Here is a 23,582-nt window from a genome sequence, read left to right as displayed (position 1 = left end):
TGCTATGGCTCTCTTAACTTCCTCATCCCACCAACTTTTGGGTTTGTGTCTTCTTTTCCGGGGTGACTTGTTACGCGTCTTAGCAAGCTCTAGCTCAAAGAGTCTAATTAGATTCGTGTATGTCCACACTGTCTTATTATCCTCCGTGATTACTTTCTCAATTTGTTTAGTGGCTATTTAAGTTTGCCTTTCTGAATAAAAAGTTTCCTGTAGTTGCTCATCTTGTCTCCTTCCCACTTTCACTGCTCTTCCAAAATTTAGCTTGATACGTTTGTGATCACTACCCAGACTTCTGGAGCCACCTTCATCTATGTGCATTCCCCTGAGCTTATCATACATCCTATGTGACATCAGTGCATAATCTATCGTCGACTGCAGCCTTCCTACCTCCCATGTTATTTGCCCTTCCCACTTCTCGGTACTGTTGCAAATGATCAAATCAAGCCTTTCACACATATCTATGATCATTTTGCCTGTCGGGTCGGTATACCCATCAATATCTTCTATGTGCGCATTCATGTCTCCTAGTATAATTATCTCGCATTCTCTTCCTAACTCCTGAATGTCCTTTGATATACTCTACCATTGCCTGGTTTTCCTCTCTGGCCTTTGCTCCCGTCCATAAGTACACAAAACCAAGGAGTGTCATTTGACCTGCCACTTTCCCTTTTAGCCATAAATGTTCCTTGCACTCCTGCTTGATCCTTTGCCAGTCTACTTTTATGAATGAATGCCCCAATACCACCCCCCTTTCTGCTGCCTTCTGTTCTATTACAATATTCCCACGCGTAGTCCGGATTGTTCGGAGGTTGTTCCATGTCCCTGAGATGTGTTTCTACAAAACCGTATACCATCGGCCTCTCTTCCCTTAGCTGTTGTTCTATCTCTTCCCACTTCAACCTGTTCCTACCACCCTGCATGTTAATATACCCTATGTCTGAATTGGCTCGGCGCTCGTGGCTACGTCTATTTATGCCCCGGGCTCTACCTATCTTAGACATTGGTGCCACTTTGGAATCGTATCTGTCCATAACACATGTCGAAAAATCTCCCTGCTTGTTTTCCTTGTTACTAGCTATCGTGCTAGTAACGTATCCTGAGTGGTGGCGCGCCATCTGGTGAGCGCTCTTGAAACGGAGAGCACACCTGCACCTTTAGCAGGAGGAATGAGTACTAGCGCACACACCGGTGCAACGACGAGGGACAATCACCTGCAAAAGGAGGAAGCCCCTAAAGCTGATACCACGCCAACAAAAAGTGACGCTTATTTTTTGACGCCATATATATATATATATATATATATATATATATATATATATATATATATATATATATATATATATATATATATATATATATATATATATATATATATATATATATTTATATATATATATATATATATATATATATATATATATATATATATATATATATATATATATATATACATATATATATATATATATATATATATATATATATATATCATCAGCCTGACAAAGGGCCTCTCACATGTTCTGCTAAACAACCCGATCCTGTGCTTTCTGCTGCCACGTGGCACCTACAAATGTCTTAGTCTCAGCTGCCCACCCAATATTGTGTTGGCCCTCACCCCCGGCCGGCTCAACGCGTTTGCCTTTTCTTGGAATCTAGTCGTAAACTCAAGGGTTAATGCTACTTTTCTCATTGGGTTACCTACGGGTCTACCCAGGTTTCCCGAGAGACTATGCGCGCACAATGTTATGCGTGCGAATTCAGTAAAAAAAAGGCCAATCCAACGCACAGTGGGAATTGATATGTGAAGCACGAATCAGGAAGGCTGATATGTCACTTTAAATCAGCACAATGTTACGAGGCGGATGAATGTAGTACACAGTAAGCACTAGTAGAAATGTTATGCGCACTCACGTATCTAGACAAAATGCAAGTGGGTTATTAGTAGTCGCGCAACGACGGCACCACCATACCTCACATGACATGCATGACAGTATTCGCTTGTTAGAACCTGGAATTCCTGTTCTGAATATAGTGACCTTAGTCGATGGCTACTAAGATATATATTGAGCTAGCGACCCGGCTGCAAGTGAACTACGAGTGTGGCATGACAATTTTGCGGTACATGACTTCCATGTCAGGATTATCATGCTTGCGCCCGGCATTTGGGTTCGTAGTTCATCCCCATCACGTAATACGAAATTCGTTACATGTAAGGCTAGCGAAATGGCCGCGAGCGCATCATGAGCATAGCAGTAGTCACGTTATTACATCACACACATGTCATGATTATCATGTTTGCACCAGTCATATACCTATCGTCATCCATTCACTTCATGTAATACCAATGTTGGTATATGCGAAGCTAGCGAAAGGACCACGAGCGCTCCACGAGCATGGCATGTAGTTACGACTTACATGGTGTACATGTCATGATTTTCAATTTAGGGCCTGCCACTTATGTTTGCCATGCAATAATGTCGTACCATACCAGTTTTGTAACATCTCATGTGAACAAAACCACCGCAACAACAGCAAGACCATGACATAAAAATCATCACATTCATGATATACACGTCGTGTTTTTTATGTTGTGACTGTCTCTTATGCTAGTCATACACTCATGTTATGCAATACAAATTTTGGGCATAGATCCCATTATCTAAACGGCTAGGAGAGCTAAATTTTGAAGGTGGCTAGACAGATATATAGATAGCTACGGTCCAAGTCGCCGAAGTTCTCTAAGAAATTCTTGGCATTTAAAAGAAAGGCCAATGAAATGGCAAACCAAGACAACTTTGTACATATCAGCGGTGAGGCAAATTTAGCTGATGGTCAACCATCATATACATAGTGAACAGCAGCCAAGAGTTGGCATACAGCTGGAATCTTGCAGACATACCCGTTTGCTCTCATATGAAGGTCTCTACTTGAGGAAAGCTTAATTATGGTTGTTCGGACATTTTCGTCGAAATTGATATTATGGCAACAGCACGTAATCACAAGAGACATCTGAAAGGCATCGCTTTAAATAAAAATACCATTCAGAAGATGTAACTTTATAGTACAGAGTCTACAGACACTGCATGAAGCCCTTGATTCACTAAACAGGCGATATAGGCCATGCGGGATGCTACACGAACTTACCCTTATGTAAGTTTCGTACACGGTGTCTTTCCAAACCATAGGTCTTATGGCTGGTCGGTACGCTACTTCGTCTGCAGAACGGAACCGCGGTGGCTCTGTCTTGATGGCCATGCTGGCTTTGAGTTGTCCCGCAAAACCATTGGTTAGCACGAGAACGGTGAGCCACCAGATCGAGTAGAGGAGACGACCACCGTGGCTTATCGTCTTTGCCGTGTGTCCTGTGTTGTGACCAAGCTTCTTTCAGGTTGACTCATTCTTTAAGGCACTTTCACTATACTACATCTTATAAACCATGGCGGCACGCGCAGAAGCCGCATGCTCCCTTGAGCGCTCGAAAGAGATTGCCGGACATGTTTTTTTTTCTCTGTCTGTTTATGTTACGGAGCTCTGTTGACTGACCCTGCCCGTCAACCCTCATACAGTTTCCCCCTGAAAGCTTTCTGCACCTAAAGGCCTGACCACACGTGTCCAATGCAGTGCGTCTGCGCGTGGCTTTTGCCGCGACGCCACGCCATCTCCAGTGGAAAGAACGGGCGTGAGTATTCGCTTAGCCACAAGCCCTCTTTCTCGGTATGAAAAAGGCGCGGCGCAACGTCATATACAGCTACGCGCTGCGGCGGCTACATGTGGACAGGCCTTTTTCGCACGGTCTCTTGGATGTGTGCTATACCAAGCGTTCCACCACTCGTATTGCGTTGCAGTGCATACGCGATCAGACCACGTCTGTAGACAGAAATTGAAATTTACCGTTCACTCGTTCGTCGAAATTCTGCAAATATGCGTGCGTATTAGCAAACCTGGCTGTAGAGGCTCACAAATATCATTTAAGTTTCATGTTGACAAAACATACCTTTAACATGCGTTTGAAATTTGCGCAGAGGTAACGTTCTGCGCTGATGTGTCGCGTTTTAATTTCTAGTCACAGCGTACACTAGCTGTAGCTTAAAAAATTTTATGGTTCGACCTATCTTCGAGTACATTACCGCAACTCTGCGCAAGCTCAATGTCGCGCTGGCTAAAACTTAGCGTAAGACAAATGTGAACTTTCATGACTTCAGCTCAGAGTCAATATTAGCCACTTAACCCTTGCAATCATCAAGACAACAACAGGAGCATGAAAGTCGCTCGTTCGATTCCAGACGTGTGCCTCGATGCACACCAATAGCAGTCTACGTTATAATCATCATCATCATCATCATCATCATCATCATCATCATCATCATCATCATCATCATCATCATCAGCCTGACTACGTCCACTGCAGGACAAAGGCCTCTCCCATGTTCCGCCAGTTAACTCGGTCCTGTGCTTGCTCCTGCCAATTTACACCCGCAAACTTCTTAATCTCATCTGCCCACCTAACCTTCTGTCTCCCCCTAACCCGCTTCCCTTCTCTGGGAATCCAGTTAGTTACCCTTAATGACCAGCGGTTAAGCTGTCTACGCGCTACATGCCCGGCCCATGTCCATTTCCTCTTCTTTATTTCAACTATGATATCCTTAACCCCCGTTTGTCCCCTAATCCACTCTGCTCTCTTCTTTTCTCTTAAGGTTACACCTACCATTTTTCTTTCCATTGCTCGCTGCGTCGTCCTCAATTTAAGCTGAACCCTCTTTGTAAGTCTCCAGGTTTCTGCTCCGTAGCTAAGTACCGGCAAGATACAGCTGTTATATACCTTCCTCTTGAGGGATAGTGGCAATATACCTGTCATAATTTGAGAGTGCTTGCCGAATGTGCTCCACCCCATTCTTATTCTTCTAGTTACTTCAATCTCGTGGTTAGGCTCTGCGGTTATTACCTGCCCTAAGTAGACATAGCCTTTTACAACTTCAAGTGCACCATTACCTATCTCGAAGCGCTGCTCCTATCCGAGGTTGCTGTACATTACTTTCGTTTTCTGCAGATTAATTTTAAGACCCACCTTTCTGCTCTCCTTGTCTAACTCCGTAATTATGAGTTGCCATTCGTCCCCTGAGTTACTCAGCAATGCAATGTCATTGGCGAAGCGCAAGTTACTAAGGTATACTCCATTAACTCTTATCCCTAACTGTTCCCACTCTAGGCTTCTGAAAACCTCCTGTAAGCACGCGGTAAATAGCATTGGGGAGATTGTGTCCCCCTGCCTTACACCCTTCTTGATTGGTATTGTGTTGCTTTCTTTATGAAGCACTATGGTAGCAGTTGATCCCCTGTAGATTTCTTCCAGAATGTTTATATATACTTCATCTACGCCCTGATTCCGCAGTGTCTGCATGACGGCTGATATTTCTACTGAATCAAACGCCTTCTCGTAATCTATGAAGGCTATGTATAGTGGTTGGTTATACTCTGAGCATTTCTCTATTACCTGAATGATAGTATGAATGTGGTCAATTGTTGAGTAGCCTGTTCGAAATCCTGCTTGTTCCTTTGGTTGATTGAATTCTAATGTTTTCTTTACTCTGTTAGCAATTACCTTTGTAAATAGCTTGTATACTACAGAGAGCAAGCTGATCGGCCTGTAATTCTTCAAGTCATTGTCATCTCCTTTCTTATGTATTAAGATGATGTTAGCGTTCTTCCAAGATTCTGGTACCCTTCCCGTCAGGAGACATCTCGTAAACAGGGTGGCTAGTTTTTATAACACAATCTGTCCTCCATCTTTCAGCAGGTCTGATGTTACCTGATCCTCACCAGCAGCTTTGCCTCTTTGCATGCTCTCCAAAGCTTTTCTGACTTCTTCCATCATTACTGTTGGGGTGTCATCTGGGGGACTGCTAGTTCTTATACTATTAGGTCGTGGTTGTCTCGGCTACTGTACAGATCTCTGTAAAACTCCTCCGCTATTTTAACTATCCTATCCATATTGGTAGTTATTTTGCCTTCTTTGTCCCTTAGTGCATACATCCGACTTTTGCCTATCCCAAGTTTCCTCTTCACTGCTTTGACGCTTCCTCCGTTTTTCAGAGCGTGTTCAATTCTCTCCATGTTATACCTTCTTACATCGCATATCTTACGCCTATTAATCAACTTCGAAAGCTCTGCCAGTTCTATTTTGTCTGTTGTACTTGAGACTTCCATGATTGGACGCTTCTTAATTAGGTTCTTCGTTTCCTGGGAAAGCTTGCCAGTGTCCTGTCTAACTACCCTGCCTCCAACTTCCACTGCACACTCCGTAATGATACTCGTCAGATTATCATTCATTGTATCTACGCTAAGGTTGGTTTCCTCACTAAGAGCCGAGTACCTGTTCTGCAGCGACACCCTGAATTCCTGTACTTTCCCTCTCAGTGCTAGCTCATTGATTGGCTTCTTGCGTATCAGTTTCTGTTGTTCCTTCTTCTAGTCTAGGCGAATTCGAGACCGTACCATTCTATGGTCACTGCATCGTACCTTGCCAACCACTTCCACATCCTTCACGATTCCTGGGTGTGCAGTCATTATAAAGTCCATTTCGTTCTTATTTTGTTTTTATTTATTTCGTCTACGTTATGGGTGATGTCAATGCATAATAAAGGGCCAGTGAACAGGCTCCGAAACGCGCAAGAAAGGCTAGCACAATTTTCCAGCGTGTAACGAACCTCCTTCCACGTGGAGTGACGTCAACTCGGCGATCGGTGACGTGACGCAGCACGAAGCACGTCGATTGGTCTAAACTATAGGTCTCAACAAAGAGTAATGAAGTCAACATCGCCGATCACGGAGTTGACGTCACTGCGCTTGCAAGGAGGCCGGTCAGGTGTACGAAAGATGCGCGAGCTCGTTTGGAGGGTGTAAGAAGAAGTCGGAGCCTGTTGACTGGCCTGGCCTTTTAATGAACGCGATGTTGTCTGAGCTTCAGGAGCCCTGCACCACGGCCATGCTTATGCGGTTGTTTTGGCAAGTAAAGACCCAGATATGGTTATTGCTACAGCATCAACATTGGATATCAAATAGCCGAGAGTATCCAACGCTAACTGGTGCTAGGCAGTGTTGGCAGCATGAGAATACTTACGGTAAGCCAAAACACCACCTTGCATAGAGTAAGAATGACGGGGGGAATGAGGGCGCATACGTAAAGATATGCCCTCGCACATAAAACATTGTAACTCTTTAGGGCCAACGAGGACCAGGAAAGAAGAGCAAGTTAGTACAGATTCATTTTGATTTCAGCAACACTCTGAGTGACGAGGACTAGGAAAAGATGGCACACAACACGGGTGCTGACTCCCAACTTAAGTTATTTTAAAAATGCAAATAAAATTGAAGTAAAAAATGGAGCAGAAAACAGATAATATTTGTAATCAACGTTCGCAATTGGCGCATAGGTATTGAAATCATGCGTCACATAGGACAATAGAAGGAAGATTGATAGAAATTTTTCTTTTCCTGTGAATGTGAAACGCTTCGTTGATTTCTATTGCTATCTGTTGTTTATGACCTGACAGAATCTTAGAGATCGGCCAGGAATGGTGTGAAACCGCTTTGTTTAGAATTGGCAGCGAGTGAAAAGGTTTGCATGTCTGACAGTGAACGCTGATGCTCCTTACGAGCAGTATTGAGACACCGATTCCTATTCCTAGTCCCTCAGTGTGCTGCTAAAATCAAGACCACGAATCTTTCATCCCGCGAATGCCAAGGTGCGTGCATACAAACCTTCGTAGGCAAAAGAACGCAGGATGTCCCACGCATTCTCATACATTTCCCACACGAAGCTGCCACCAGTGCTCGGTCTTCGCTTTTCGATGAATGCGAGAGCCGCGGACACCACCGGAATCGTGGCGAGGAGAAGTGCCCACACCTGCGAGAGAGGCGTCTCAGAACACATTCCTCCCACGACCACACGTACGCGTCGCAGCGCGTCAGCGCGAGGCTTTTTGACGCGGCGCCACGCCTTCTCTCTATGGAGAAAGGGGGCACGTAGCTTCGCGTTGACGTGGCCTTAGGGAAGACAGGCTCAAGTTTGCGCAGCGCCGATCACCACCCTAGCGGAAAGAGGGCAAAGCTCTGGTCGCTTGAACGGGCCGCGCTTGCTATCAGTTTTTCTATTGCGCGCGCGAGAAACATGTTCCTTGGAGCGCTTATCTCACATTTTTCACGCTATGGGCAGTGCTCTTTCGTCATTCTAGAAAGCCGGCACGCACAACTGCCGCATTGTGAGCTGCCAGAAAAGTTTAAACAGGACGAAGACCTGAAAACTGCCCGTCAAGTTCTACCGTTTCCAATGCAAGTGGTGCGAGATGCAAAGACGTCAAGAGTTCGCCGATGCTCCGCAGCCTCGTTGTTTTGAAAATTTTTTGTCATGCACCGTACTACAAACTAGTATTTCATTGAAAGAAACGCGACAGCTGGACTCATAATAAAAGAAGACATGTTTGTGAACTGAAAAAAAAAGCAGCAAATAGACAACTACTGTACATTTCGAGATTCCGCTCTGGCTTTCCGAGACAACCTTTGGCAGTGCGAAAGTGATGGAGCTTTATAGCTTAATACACTTAATTAAAATACTGTACTGTGAACACTGCAAGTGTTTTATTCAGCTGATGGCTGTAGACTTCTCGTCACCACTCAGTGTAAAGATATGTGTGCTGCGGGTTTGCGCTGAGCGTTTATACCTATAGGTCTTGCAGGTTGAGGTGTTGCTGGATGAGGTGTTGTGATGCTAGAATCAAAGTCATGAGTTGGAGTCCTGCATACGCCAGCTCCATTTCCACGGGAGCGAAACGCAGTAACAGTGCGCTCAGAATTTGGTGTAAGAATGACAGACAGGGCGTGTTGGTTCTATCAGGGGGCGAATCTCTGCGTAACTAAACACATGCTCGATCTTAGTAGGTATTGTGTTATATGATGACGACCAAGCGAGCTGTCAAAACAAATGAATCAACATTCGAATCAGGTGAACACGCTGCGTGATAAGGCGTGGATATTATCCGAAATGCGCTGCAAGAAATATTGATTGGTTCATATGTGGGGTTTAACGTCCCAAAACCACCATTTGTTTATCAGAGACGCCGTAGTGGACAGCTCCAGAAATTTCGACCACCTGGGGTTTTTTAACGTGCGCCCAAATTTGACCACACGGGCCTACAGCATTTTCGCCTCCATCGAAATTGCAAGTGCCACAGCCTGAATTCGATCCCGTGACCTGTGCAAGAAACATGCATGGTCGAAGTGGGCATAAAATGCTTTTTTTTTGTGCGCCGCATTATACTCTCAAAAGAGCTGCAAAAAACCAAAGGTGTCATTCGACTTACGATACAACCATGTTAACATCCCATGAAAACCTCGGCTAAAGTTGAACTCTTGTGAAAGTGAACACACCGCAGTGAAATGGTGCCAGGGACTGAACAGGGCCGACGTAAGTTTAGTCTCTTCACACTGACTTCCTAATAAATTGAAAGCTGCGCGACAAACTTGGCATTCAAACAATAGAAATCCCTACGCTATATACAAATGCACGCGAAAACGTGGTGGTAGTTTGCCGACCGCAACGAGAAGACACGAATACCGTAGCAAATGTGCGTCGTACCGGTAACATACATACAGAATTGGCGCTGTCACTTCACTTTTCTTGTAATAAAAAGGCGGCTGTTCACCATCGACATGCACGTAGCACTCGCTCAAAGACATCGTGTTTGACATGCTTGGTCCCGAAAAGGTTGTTAATGAATCGCTGTCGGTTCTGGTAAGATTCACACCGTGAAAACGTTTTTATAACCTTTTAAACCTTCGGAGCAAGCCACAGGTGACGCTGCACGTGGAGGGCGACCAGATAACGGTGCGTGCAGAGCGCGTGAACGTGCTGAGATAGCAAAGGCAGAAGTCGGGAGCGAGGTGCCGAGCGACCGACTTTTGATAGAAACGCGACGAGAAGTGCGCGGCGCAGCGCCCCCTGGCCGAAGTTAGGAAACAAAAATTGCGTAGCGCTGCGTAAAAAAAAAAAGAAAAAACACGCGCTGCGACGCGTACATGTGGTTATGAAAGATGACCAGAGCGTGCGCTTCCAATGTGTCACCGGACGTACCAAGTAAGATAAAACATATCTGAGCAGCCAAGTTGCTTTGCCAGTGGTTTCTACTAAGCATGTTTTCTTAACATAACAGAGCTTTAATTAAATGCCTTAACAGTCAGGGACCTGTCGCTTTCCTTGTCAAGAACAGTTCCAGTGATCGCTTAACAGAGTGGTCTTATTTCATTCAAACCTAACGCGATCTGTTGCCGTATGGCTATGAAAATTTGGCCTTAATATCTCGAATAGCATGAAAAACTTCCCAATTTGATTTAGAGTGTGTGCCATAGCCACCGCTCTAGCCCGGCAGGTGGTCCGGATGATAGGGTTCCGGAAGCAAGAGGCCCTCTCACCTTCACTCTCAAGCCTTCATAGAAATCAAGTTTTCTCTGTCTCTCTTCCATGAGTTGTCGCACACAGCATTTGAATGTAAATAACTTCCTTCAAATAAGTAATGTAATGACTAATTAGTGAAATATTTGTTAATTTGTCTTGACAGTCACGGCCGTTTGAGTTAAGCCAACTTACTTCTTTGTCAACGTGGAGTTCGCGTGCATAGACGAATGGAGTCTTGCTGTTACAAGATGTTTACAAAGAATTGTATTGTCTAATAGAAAAAAACAATAAAAGTTATATACGCTAACCAGAAAGCATCGCCCACTGTACAGGCAGTCTCCCAGCAAAGCTGATAAGTGCGGGCCTCGTGTTCATCACAAGTTGGAGTCTATTGGAGTGGCTTCTGTTGTAGCTTTCAATTTCTTTGTCACCCCATTTAAAGTGCGTGCTTGAAAATTCAACTTTGCGTTCGGCAACGTTAGGCTATAAAGAAAATTCAAAAACTCCCCCGAAATTTTTCAATTTTGCATGTGTAAATAAACATACACGAAGCTTACAAATGCACACACGTACATACTTCATGCATGGTTTTACCCCCCCCCCCTCCTCCATTCATGAAGATATTTCTATGTTGCTGTTTTAGAGAGCTTCTTTCAGTGCCGCGTAAAGAAAGCTAATCATGCTCAAAAATTGACCGTAACATAAAAACACTCTTCGTCTTAGCCTTTCCACAAAAACATACACAAATCAGAGCTGAGCCGATGAACTGATCTGACTCGCCTCCCAGTGGAATACAAACAAGTAGCTGAAAGCGTTCACGCCTGGCTCCCCTGCGACAGCGATGAGCACACAGTGGCTGGTGAACAGGATGGGCGCGTACGTCACCACCTCGGTGCGATCGTAGCGAAGCAGCACGGGGGAAGCAGCCAGATCTGCAGCCTGTAAAATCAATCAATCAATATATCAGTCAATCAATCAATGAAATCTCTATTTACAACTTTTGGTTGCAAGACGTGCAGGTGATTAGCATGAAACATGACCATGAAAAGTAATATAGAAATTGTTGTTTTAGGAAACAAATTTAGATATACTAAACCGCAAGCCGGAACCACAACTATATCTAGATGCATACGCTTTTGAAAACAATAAGTGGGGTTCCGCAAGCCAAAATAAATATGTGAGGCCCGCTACGCGCAAAGCGTGTCCTGCAGGACTGAAATAAAGTTTTTTTCATTCCATTCTATTTCATTCTTAGGGAAGCCGTGGTGGAGTTTGTGGTATCGAATCCAGCCCATGGCGACCACATTTTCAGAGGAGGCGGAAACGCAAGAGGTCCATGTGCTTAGATTAAGGCGCATGTTGAAGAATTCCGTGAGTCTGAAATCTCGTAGTGCTCCACTAAGGCGCCCCTTTTTATCAGATCGTGGTTTTCGTACCAAATTGTGTTAGTTTGCTTGTTGATTTTCTTTAAAATGTGGCTCATACCCACTCCGAACAATTGGCCAAGAAATGGTAGAGTGCTTTTTGTGTGAGCATTACAACTATTTTTGGGAATGAGCATATAATGAAATATAACTAATTCAAGAAAAAGCACATAGCGAGAGATAGAAATGGGAATTATCGAAAAATTAATCTAAGAGATTTTGATATTTGAGATTTTGAGACGACCACGCAGCTGCGTTTACTTCACCTAACCATTCAAAATCTGTGCCAAAAACTTTTTTATGAGACAAAATAGTACTTATAAGATTGGGGATTACAATGAGAGACGTTTGGAAGCCTGAATAAAATCTCAAACTGCATTGAAAGCATCCCTGCGGCAATGTGCCAAAACTGAGGCACTAATGTTTAGCACACTTTTCACCGTCAACCTAATACTTATATACAGAAAGGAAAAAAAGAAGCCTTTTTCTAAGTAAAGACTGTCGGCGACAATATAAAATAATGTTCAAGTGTTTCTATTTCTCCGCCAAACGCACAGAGGGGTGATATCACCTCATCAGCGTTGTGTAAATATTAATTTTGCGGGTGGACATGGCATCAAAATCTAGCAAAGAACACTTCAAGCTTTCTAGATTGACTCCACAGAGGTCGCCAAGGAATCTTGAGGAGGTTATATTCTGTACATAGTTATTTTCTTTATCATATTAATGCAGACGGCTGATTTTCTATATCTTATTGCGGTTATGTGTTCTACTTTTTGCAGTATGGATATTGTTGGGACGTCAAGCGAGGCTCGTACTCAGGAATGGGCCAGCCAGTTCATCCAATAATAATCCACAGTGACCTAGAGCCCACAGTAAACTTAGGTGGGTCAACTGTGGCGGTACTAATGTTCAGAATGTCCATAGTGTTCGAGAGTTCTCATTGGTTAGCTGCACAAACTAAAAGAGAGTCTGTCATTATGACTGCTTTCATATGACGGAACTTTTCGAAGTGCTAAAATAATGCATGGTATATATGCGTGGTTTGAGGAATAATGTTTTTGTTGTCTCAGCACCCTGTACATGTACTTCTTCACCTGGTCTCTCGTTTCGTGCCCTGTTTGTTTTTTCAACTATGTCGTACCAACACGCCCAAGTAACCACTTTAGCTAAAACAACCACAATGAGCTCAGCTTCAAAAACTGGACTAGAATTAGGCAGTCTCACTGAGAAAGACCAGCCCCAGTAAATCAGAGGCAATGCCTACACCTGTCTTTTGATTGTTCACTCAGACATCTGCGGCTATTATATTATTTGTTTATGCATGCACCAGGCAATCTATTAGTATGTTATTTTGAAATCTGAAGGACTGGAGCTTATGATGAAGTCCAATGGCAGATCCAGATCAAGTTTTTCTGCTCTGAGCGGTGCAATCACATTCCAATGGCGGATTAGGGGCGTAAAGTGTGTGTTCCAATGGCAGATTGAGAGCAACCGCAGATCACGGATTGCTCCGAGGAGCAAGAATTCTCGCTCCGCCGAAATAAGCAGATTTGACCGGAAGTTCAAGAGACGTATTTTGTTCGCCCGTCTTCCATCTAATCACCGATGGATGTCCGAAAAGAGCTTTGCACTCCCTCGCACCCTCTCGTGCTCCCTCGCTAGATTTCCGCTCCCCAAGAGCTCCCGTCGAGACGAGCACGTTCCAATCGCACATTTGGCGAGAGCAATCCCACTCGGATCTGCGCGCTACATTCGCAATCTGGCCCGGCGCTCGTGATCTGCCATTGGAATTCAACATTACATTTTAAGGTGAAAGTATTATCATATTCAATCATATTAATACAATTCAAGTCATTAGGCGCATTCACATTTATACTTCGTAGTGGATTTTGAACAAATATTATCTGGGGTGTGTGAAACCGCTGGCAGTGAGCAAGAAGACGTCTCAGTCTGCGATGAAAGCGCGCTCATTGGGATCTTATTGCCGGTAAGCTATAAAATTAAAACAAAATGCTTGTACTGTCAAAATGCGAAATCGACAAAGTGGTGTAGGCAGGTGCGTTTCCTGATGTATACAATACATTGATAGCCAAAAAAGTGGGCAATCCTAGACACATTCGCTGTAAGACAAGCAGAGGTTTTTTTTTTTTATAAACATAGCCACCCAACAATCGTATGCATTCTAATTCATGCAGTATTAGGCATATGTACATTTTGTACAGCATTATCAAGTTGGGCCTCCGTAACCAGTATGCACGGCTACGCAGCTTGTGCAGTAAGCCTGAGGCCCGTTGTGCTTCGGCAGCTATATACGCTATGTGTGGGCTCCAGCTTAGCTTTTCATTACAGGCGATTCCCCAAATATTTGATAGAGTCAACTAGTTGAATGGGCTCCCGTAATTATTGTGCGGAAATTGAAATTGAGCCTGCAAGCGGAAATACCAAGAGCGCACTTTTGGTGACATTGAACGACAATAAAATGGACAGAAGTTAAATTTCCTACATACTAATGTCACATTGCAATTTATGTTATAGGGAGTAAATATCGCAGCCAGAAGCGAAGAATGCGATGTCATCAGCATAAATGAACACAGTAACTTCTGTTCAGTTGGAATTATGCTCATTAAGGCGCTGAATAATACTGGAGATAAGACTCTTTGGGGAACTGTGCGTGAGTGTTTGAATTTAAATGAAGAACACGCACCCATAATGCAGTAAAATTCTCTTGATTTTAAAAATAGTGCCGCCCACTCAGTTAAGTATTGTGGGAAACTTAATGTGGGAAACTTAATTTTTGTAGCGTATTCAATGAAAGGAAGTGCTTAACATTATCATAAGCTTTGCCTATGTCAAGCGTTACTAACACAGCGTATGCTGCCTTCTTTTTCGAGCAAGCTGAATTCGGCTCTCTAAATCAGCATGGACACAGCAAATGGAGCATTCACTACGAAAGCCGATTTAGTTTGGTTTAAAAACTAAGTTATCTACCATTTAGATATTTGCCATCCATGTCTGAATCTCTCTACTAGTTTGAGCACGTTAGATGTGAGAGCGATGCGCCTAATATTATGGACTGTAAATCCTAATCCTGGCTTTCTGGTATAGGAATGACCTTTGCCATCCTGCAATCATGTGGCACCCTAGAGGTTGTAAGGAGTAGTTTATAACATTGATGACGTCCCTCGGCGATAAACTGAACAGAATTTCAATCGTGGGAACTGTGATTTCGTCCAGGCCCGGTGCCGTAGAGCATAAATTTCGGTCCAGGTTAGATACTTAAAACTGTGTCACTTCGTTTTGTAGATTTGTGCTAGTTGTTGGACAGAGCTGACGTAAAACTGCTTTTCAGGGGTGCTATGCAGGACCGGCCGAGTTTCGCAGGAGTTTCGCGAAACTTGGGACACTCGCGAAGGCCTGGCCAACACGGGCCAACAGCATTTTCGCCTCCATCGTAAATGCAGCCGCTGCAGCGGGATTTGATCCTGCGACCTGCGGGTAAGCAGCCGAGTATACCTTGCACCGCCACGGTGGTCAGGCGCTATGGTACTCGGCTGCTGACCCGCAGGTCGCGGGATCGAATCCCCGTGGTTGCGGCTGCATTTTCGATGGAGGCAAAAATGCTGTAGGCTCGTGTGCTCTGGTTTGGGTGCACGTCAAAGAACCCTAAGTGGTTGGAGTTTCTGGAGCCCTCTACTACGGCATCTCTTATAATCATATGGTGTTTTCGAGTGTTAAACCCTACATATCAATGAATCAATCAATCAATCAATCAGTTCGAGTATACCTTAGCCACTAGAACACCGTGGCGGGGCGACCGTGTTAATGAAGCCAGGTAAAGCTAGAACAGGGCTAACCAAAGCCTGCTAGTTGATGAGCTAACTAGACTATGTTAATTATCACGACGTTAATCATGAGCACAATAAGTAAAACCATGCTAATTAACCCTTAGTAATATGATGACAATTAGTATCCTGCTAACCAGAATTACGCTTAATAGCTTCATACTGATCTTGGCCTTGCAATTTGCGCCCAAGATAATTGTCTTATGATTGAAGTCTTATCAATGAAGACAAGGCATCTCAGTTTAAGGGTCATCAAGCCTCAGTCAATTAGTACGATTGAAATTAAGACAAAGCTGATGCAGTCTTCAAATCCAAGCTGACCACGCACTTGAGTAAACGACCAACTTAAAAAGCTGCAAGAAGCTTGGTTACCTCAAGCTCCTCTATGGCTCCAGCCTTATAGAAGTAGTGTAAGCTCACAAAATTATTTTATATGCAAGGAAGCTGCCGCTTAGCGTTCTTTGCATGAAACGCTTAACAGTCACACCAGCGCCATCACAATCGCGAGTGGGACTGGGGCCTTCTCAAAATCAACGAGTTTGTATCCGAGCTCACGCGTCAATCAGTTTGATTGACAGACGCCCGCGGCGAAGATCGGGTACACTCACCACGTTTACTTGTACCGAGGAGCAGTAGTCACGTCGAGCGGGACGATTAATCTATCAGCTTTAGCGCACAGACTATGCACAAATGCACAAAAAAGTAAAAGTGATATCACCACGCGGCTACGATGTCTCGCATTCAATTTCACCGCGCTCACGATGTATCCAATCACAGCCGTGTTGCCGCAGTGTTGCCGCCGTGATGCACTCTCTCTAGGGCCCCTTGTGACCGCCTGTACCTATATTTATCTGCATTATTTGATAGAAGTGAAACAAGCAGCACAAGAGTGCTGCGTCTGCACCCTTGCTGCCTTTGACAGGGGACATTTCCATTATGCAGGTGGAACGAAAGAACCTGTCCGAAAGAGGATAAATGCCCATGAACGCGCCTGGGGGAGGCACATGTTGAGTTCTCAAAACGATAGCGTTGCAATCAAGCTCACGTCACCGCGCTATTAAAATGTTGACTTAGTGGCGGCACTGACGTATTCGCACGCGGTGTTTTTTCTTTCTTTAATAACTGCCGCAAATGTACCACATGGCTTTTCAACACCAAGTGCGTTGCTGTAGCCATTTTATTGCGAAAGCAATTATACGGACACACTCGGCTAGATTTCGCTGCAAGCGTCGGCGTCAGCGTCGACGTCATGCAGCGTATATGTATAAGTATCTATATATATGAAAACGCTTGAAAAGAAAAACAAAACCCTCAAAACGAATCCAGCGTGCGGATTTGAACGTAGAAACTCCGAGTAGTGAATGCGAGGAGTTAACCACTTTTTTTTCTTTATTGGCTTCTTGACTACAGGTTAAGCTAATATGACAATCAGCATCACACGTGTTTTATGCGTGATAACGCGTCAAACAAAGATATTACATCTTCAACACAGTCGGTAGTCTTATACACATCTCGCACTTTTATAACAGCTTCCAAAAAACACTCATTAACGGATAGAACTCTCACATCACAGTGTCTGTACGATAGCATACTACGCCAAACGGAATGAAGACCAAGTAAAAATATAACAACCAAATTTTGCAGAGAACTATCACAAGACAAAAAACGAATTCCATATGAAGTAAGAGGTAAATCTTTTTTTAAAGTCCTCTGTAAGATGTCCCAAAAGAAAATAGCGTTCTTACAATCAATAAACACATGTTCAATGGTCTCAGGTTTGTTACACAGGAGACAGCTGCTTCTCCATGGTACATACATCCCTCTCTCTACAAGCCCAGTTTTTTACTGCCAAGGTTCCCGTATTAAGTTCAAAAAAGAAGGTTTTCACATTTGGTGGCATACACATGTTTTTCACTCGCTTTAGTACGTCATGACTATATGATTTCTCATACCTTTAACGGTACAGGGGCACAGGAAAAACATTCTGTATTAGGTCTTTCATAAGGCGCTTTCTTTTGACATTATTTAGGTAATCTATCAAAAACCTCGCCCTTAAAAAACTATACGAGAACACAACTTCGCGCGAGAACGGTGACAAGGTGTGTCGTTCTCGCCTGTCAGAAGATACAAAGAAATCAGGCATAAGGTGTATCAGCGTTGTTTGAAATAAAGAACGTAAAAACGAGTCTCTCTGGTCTCTAATGAGCAGGAAACGTGATATTACTTGGTTAAGAAACAGATGGCACAGAGACAGCCCTCCTTGCTTAACTCGCCAAAACAAGTTCCTTCTAGATGTTCTCTCCCACGTAGAGCTCCAGATGAACGTGGCGGATATCCTGTGAACTTTGTGAATGATTTTACGCTTACAACTATGTACTTGTAAAAAGTACATAATTTTAGCAGCCAGAAACACATTGCATACAGCTGACCGAGAGAAAATTGATAAGCCACGACCGCCCCATCCTTCGGCGGTCGCGCGCAGTTCTTCAGCCTTTCCAAGCCAAAATTCTTCACTCTCTTGATACCTGTCCAATGGTACCCCTAGGTAACGACTAGGCGTCGTGAGCCACTGAATATTTCCAAAGGAACTGGGCGTAAGGTCCCAATTACCATGCCATAAACCAATGCTTTTCTCTTTGTTCACTAAACTTCCACTCGTGTCACAAAACCTTTGAGTGATCTTTATTAACGAAGTGACACTCTCTCTATCAACTGCAAAAAAAGGGATATCATCGGCGTATGCCAAAACACGCACTTTACATGACTGCAACCTGAAATCATTATTCCCTGCATGGTGAATCACTTTCTGACACAATGGTTTCAAAAATAGAGAGCGAAGAGCAAAGGACTTAAAGGACACCCCTGGCGCACGGAGGAAAGTACTTGTATGCGCTGTGAGAGTTCTTTATTTACAATTAAATTGGTGGTTGCACTTTTGTATGCCAATCTAATACCTTTACATATGATCGCAACAAGACCAACGTACTCAGCTAGCATGAAGAGTATATTGTGTGGAACCATGTCGAAAGCCTTGGCTAGATCAATTTGCAACATAGCTACTTTTAGAAGCGCAGCGTCACAATACTCCAAAATGCTCCCGGCAACATGAATATTCGTGAATATGCTCCTACGCTTGATGCCGCAAGTCTGATGTGACCCGACCAACTTGTATATAACTCCTTGCAACCTCTTAGCCAGAACTTTCATAAGCACCTTATAATCTACGTTTGTTAGCGTGATTGGCCTGTATCCTGTCACTTTGCGTAAAACATGTTGCTCTTTCCCTTTAGGAATCAGCACGGTGTGTGCTCGATTGAACGATGGAGGCAGAGTTCCGCGATCTAAAGACTCTGAAAAAACCTCGTGCAATGCGGCGGCCATATCCTCCTTCAACGCCTTGTAAAAGGCGGCATTAATGCCATCTGGACCAGGTGATTTGCCCATGCCAAGATCATTGATAGCCTTTTCAATTTCCCCTATACTAATAGACATTTCCAATAAATTTGTGTCCTCAGCATTAAGTGTCGGCATTTCTATCAAGAACTCATCTACAAAACCCGGTTTCCTTGGTTCGCGATAAGCAAACAAGTCCTGATAATAGTTTTCAAAAGCTTTCATATTATCTTTTATGCCTTTTCATCTGACACGGCTCGCTTTGTCGGGGCTTCATCCACGAGGAATCTCTCAGCTCTTGCTCGTATAATTGCACCTTTATATTTATGTTCTTCAAGACATTCAATTAAGTTTTTGACAACCTGCTGTGAATAAGTCCGGGTTTTCTGCTTCAATATTCACCAAATCATTTAGCTCTGCCCGTAGCTCACGTTCCTGTTTTCGAGCTTGATACTGCATGTAGCAACCACACTCTATTGCGTTCATTTTTATCTTTTGGCTAAATAATTTCCATCTTTCCGTGGCACTCCTATCTGCGTTTTTGAAAAAATTCTCGATTTATTTCTTTGTCTTATCTACAAATCCTTCGTGCGTAATTATCTCAGTATTCTGTTTCCATGTTTCCCATACAATCTTCTTTTTGCACTTTCTACCTATCTCAAACGAAACTAAGCAATGATCACTGAAGGAAACAGCATAAACATCATAGTTCTGACATAAAGGCACTATCTCAGAACAAACATATGCTCGATCTAGTCGTGCGTGACTCGAACCTTGAAAATGTGTGAAGTGTTGGCGACTGCCACCCATCGCAAACAGAGCTACGTCATGTAAAAAGTACTTGTTAAGGCTGTCTCTAAGCAAACCAACGCTTTCATCACCTAATTTAGCAGTATACGTGCAATCTTCTTGGGTCAGAACACAATTGAAGTCACCCAACAGAATCACACATTTCTGACATTCAAAGTACGCTTGAATTTCCCGAAAAAACAAACATCTGTCTCTCGAATTTGTAGGTGCGTATACACAGATAACTCTGAATTTAGTGTTCCCGTAACAAAAGTCACACAAAACAAAACGCCCATGTAGGCAACTTTTGACCTCTTCCACTACAATACCAAGAGAGTTCTTGACAAAAATAATACATCCGGCTGATGCTCCCACTGCATAGCTCACACACGCATTGTACCGCAATGAAAATCCTGCTACCAAGCTATCAGTCGCGTCCTCAGTATTCACTGTCGATGACGGAAACATTCCAGACATCGACACTAGTGCGGAAGGTACCCTGGAACCGATCATTGTCAATGAGGCCGGTGTCATAAATCTCTTGTTAAACTTGGACACAAAAAAAGGAGCAGGGCCTGACAACATTCCTAACATCTTTCTTGTAAGATATGCAGAGGTGCTAGCTAAATATCTGTGCGTCATATTTAACAAATCACTATCAACGTGCTCTTTACCTGTGGAGTGGAAAAAGGCCAAAGTTGTTCCTGTGCATAAAGGAGGATGCGGAAATGATATATCTAACTTTAGACCTATATCCCTGACATGTACAATCTGTAAAATCTTGGAGCACATAATTCTTAAACAAATAACTGTTTTCCTAGAAGAAAAACGTATATTATCTCCCTATCAGCATGGCTTCCGCCGAGGTCTATCAACCATAACTCAATTAGTGGAATTAACACATGAGGTATCCCAAAGTATTGACAACCAAAAACAAACTGATCTAATCTTCCTCGATTTTGCCAAAGCATTCGACAAGGTATCGCACAAGAAACTACTTCAAAAACTTGAGGCCACCTTAGGAAATTCTACTGTTCTTAACTGGATCAAAAATTATCTTACTGATCGTACACAGTATGTGGAATTTAACGATGAAACCTCTGCTACCACCTCCGTCACATCTGGAGTTCCGCAGGGCTGTGTGCTGGCGCCAATTTTGTTTCTTCTCTTTATTAATGATTTGCCTACAAGTATTAAGGAAAAAATCAAATTATTCGCGGATGACTGCGTGCTATATCGAGAAATAAACTCAACGGAGGACCATGTAGCTTTAAATAGTGCTTTACAAGATGTTTCCTGCTGGTGCCGTAAATGGCAGATGTCACTTAATGCAAACAAGTGTACAATTTTATCAGTAAGTCGAAAAAAAACTAGGTCAAATTTTCTTTACACCATTAATGACATTCCCATAACTAGAGTAAGTCAGCATAAATATCTTGGAATTATTATAACTGAAGATCTAAGATGGGATGCACACATAAGTTACGTTACTTACGCTGCACTACGCCGCTTGTTTACACTCAGATACCGGCTTCGCCAGGCCCCGCCTTCTCTAAAATTGCTTGCATACACTTCCCTTGTGCGATCATTACTGGAATACGGTAATATTATTTGGTCACCATTCACAAAACAGCAAATCACGAAACTGGAGGGAATACAAAGGAAAGCTTTGAGGTTCATCTACAACAAGTACAGACATACAGATTCTCCGACTGAACTAATGAAAAAAACTGGATTACTTACTCTAATGAATAGAACAAGGTTAGCACGTGCAAAATTCATACATGAATTAATACATGGTCATTTAAACATTGATGTATCCGCCTATCTTACGTTTGATCAAACTAGAAAAACACGCCAAAAACACCCAATGAGACTTAACGAATACTCCTTCAACACAAACTGCTTTAGGTACTCATTCTTTCCGTTAGCCACTAATGAATGGAATAAACTGGATCCGAGTATCTCCAGCACTACCGAATTAGCAAAATTTCTAACCCTTGTCGAAAATGAATTTTGTATTATGCAAATGGAATCACCTGGTTGATTTTAATATGGGTGTTCGTGTGAACAATGTACGAGCGAAGTATCATGTCATCATTTTTTTTTCTTTAAGCAATTTTTAGTACTGAATCCAGGTGAACAGAAATCGCCCTGTTGATTCATGAACATGTTCCTGTTTTTCAGTGTGTATAAATTTGCCCTTCCTTGAAATACTTTGCCATATTGTAGGGTAGTTTCTTATTGCTGTGATTTCTTGTTGTGTTTCTTGATCCATATGCCAATATGTCAACCAATGTGTCAACCAAGTCGCTGCATTTATTTTCTTCTGACAACTTCTCTTTACACTAATGTTTTATGCCTTCTTTGATCTGAAATTGTTAAAGATCCGATTCTGTTAGTTTCATTCTGTACTTTATCGCGATGTATGTCTTTATTGTGTACCTATTCGAATTGTTATGTTCACGCCCTTCCTGCTAAAATCCCTGATGGGATTGGCAGTATGTCGAAATAAATAAATAAATAAATAAACTTTAGTCTCCTGGACCGCGAGCAAGTCAAGGTCTTTTTCTTGCATCAAGCGTTTCCACTGGTACTGTTTGCGACGCGTTCGTAGACCACGTACATTCAGCGTACCAATGCGTAAAGGCGCAGTCATGCTAGCCATGTTGATGACAAAGATGAAAATTACAATGCTGCGCTTACCGTATCTCGTACACTGTGCAGTGGGAAAACCGGGGTCTTACGCGTCTCGATCCTGTCCCCGAACTGGCGACGATGACGCCGACCGGGTTTCGAGGGCATATTTTTTACTCTTAGCGCCCGTGACGCGATGCCACAGACGCTCCGGGCGTTTTAGGTTGCGTTCCGTGCTCTCCACTCGGTAACGCTTGCCGCGTCCCGTGGTCGCTTCCGGAGACTTTGTGCTGGCTTCTGGCCTAGCGATATAGCCACTGGTACCCATGTCTTCCTCCATCGATTCTTGAATCTCCTGCTGGCCGCCTGTTGCGGCCACCTCCTCGGATTCTTTCGTTGAGTCTGCCGTCTTGCGTTGTCGCGTCGGCTGTCTCTTCTCCAGTTGCCTCAACCGTGGCGTCGGTCCCACGGCGTTGCTGCCAGGGGCCAACTTCTCAGCCTCTTCAGCATTCATTAGATTATCTTGGGCGTCGTCTGTTGGCAGCACAGTCTTCGTCACTCTGGCATAACTCCTAACGCAATCTTGACTTTCATGTCCAAACGCTCAGCATACACCACAGCGCGGAGTCTGGCAGTCTCGTCGTATATGTCCTTGCATGTGACATCTTAGGCAAAGCGGAGCCCGACCCGGGGCCACAAGAAGGACGGTGCCCCCTCCAATCTTAAAAAGGTGCGGAAAGTCTTCTAGCACCACGCCTTCCTTCAGTTTCAGTCGCACCACCCTCGTCGTCGATATCGCGTGTTCAAAGCCCGCGACGGTCCAGTTGTCGTTGGAAACCTCCAGAACTTCACCAAACTCACCTAACGCTTGTCGAATGCTCTCATTCGAGACCGCAAAGTCAACCCAGTGGATTTTCACGGTTAAATCATGTTGGATAGGGTCGACGATAGCACAGAAGCCACCCTTGACTTGGAGTCCACTTGTTTTGAGTAATGCTTCTTTGTCACCTTTGCTTCGCATCTTCGCCAGCCAGATGTGATTCATCT

At 43.6% G+C, this 23,582-nt stretch overlaps 1 protein-coding gene across 1 annotated transcript in view; it reads right to left on the bottom strand.

Annotated features, from left to right (window-relative positions):
- LOC142792327 (glutamate receptor-like) overlaps positions 1–23,582 on the bottom strand; it is a 43,645-nt gene that overhangs the window by 6,458 nt on the left and 13,605 nt on the right. The window contains exons 4-6 of the mRNA XM_075885618.1: positions 11,228–11,386; positions 7,759–7,903; positions 3,145–3,362 (exon numbers count right to left, since the gene is read on the bottom strand). Of these exons, the coding sequence (XP_075741733.1) occupies positions 3,145–3,362; positions 7,759–7,903; positions 11,228–11,386 (522 nt within the window). The remainder of the gene's footprint in view (positions 1–3,144; positions 3,363–7,758; positions 7,904–11,227; positions 11,387–23,582) is intronic.

The sequence above is a fragment of the Rhipicephalus microplus genome, chromosome 2 (assembly GCF_043290135.1).
Source record: "Rhipicephalus microplus isolate Deutch F79 chromosome 2, USDA_Rmic, whole genome shotgun sequence".
Taxonomy (NCBI): Eukaryota; Metazoa; Arthropoda; class Arachnida; order Ixodida; family Ixodidae; genus Rhipicephalus; species Rhipicephalus microplus.
Note: the sequence above shows the minus strand (reverse complement) of the source record. Positions and strands in the feature narration are given on the sequence as shown.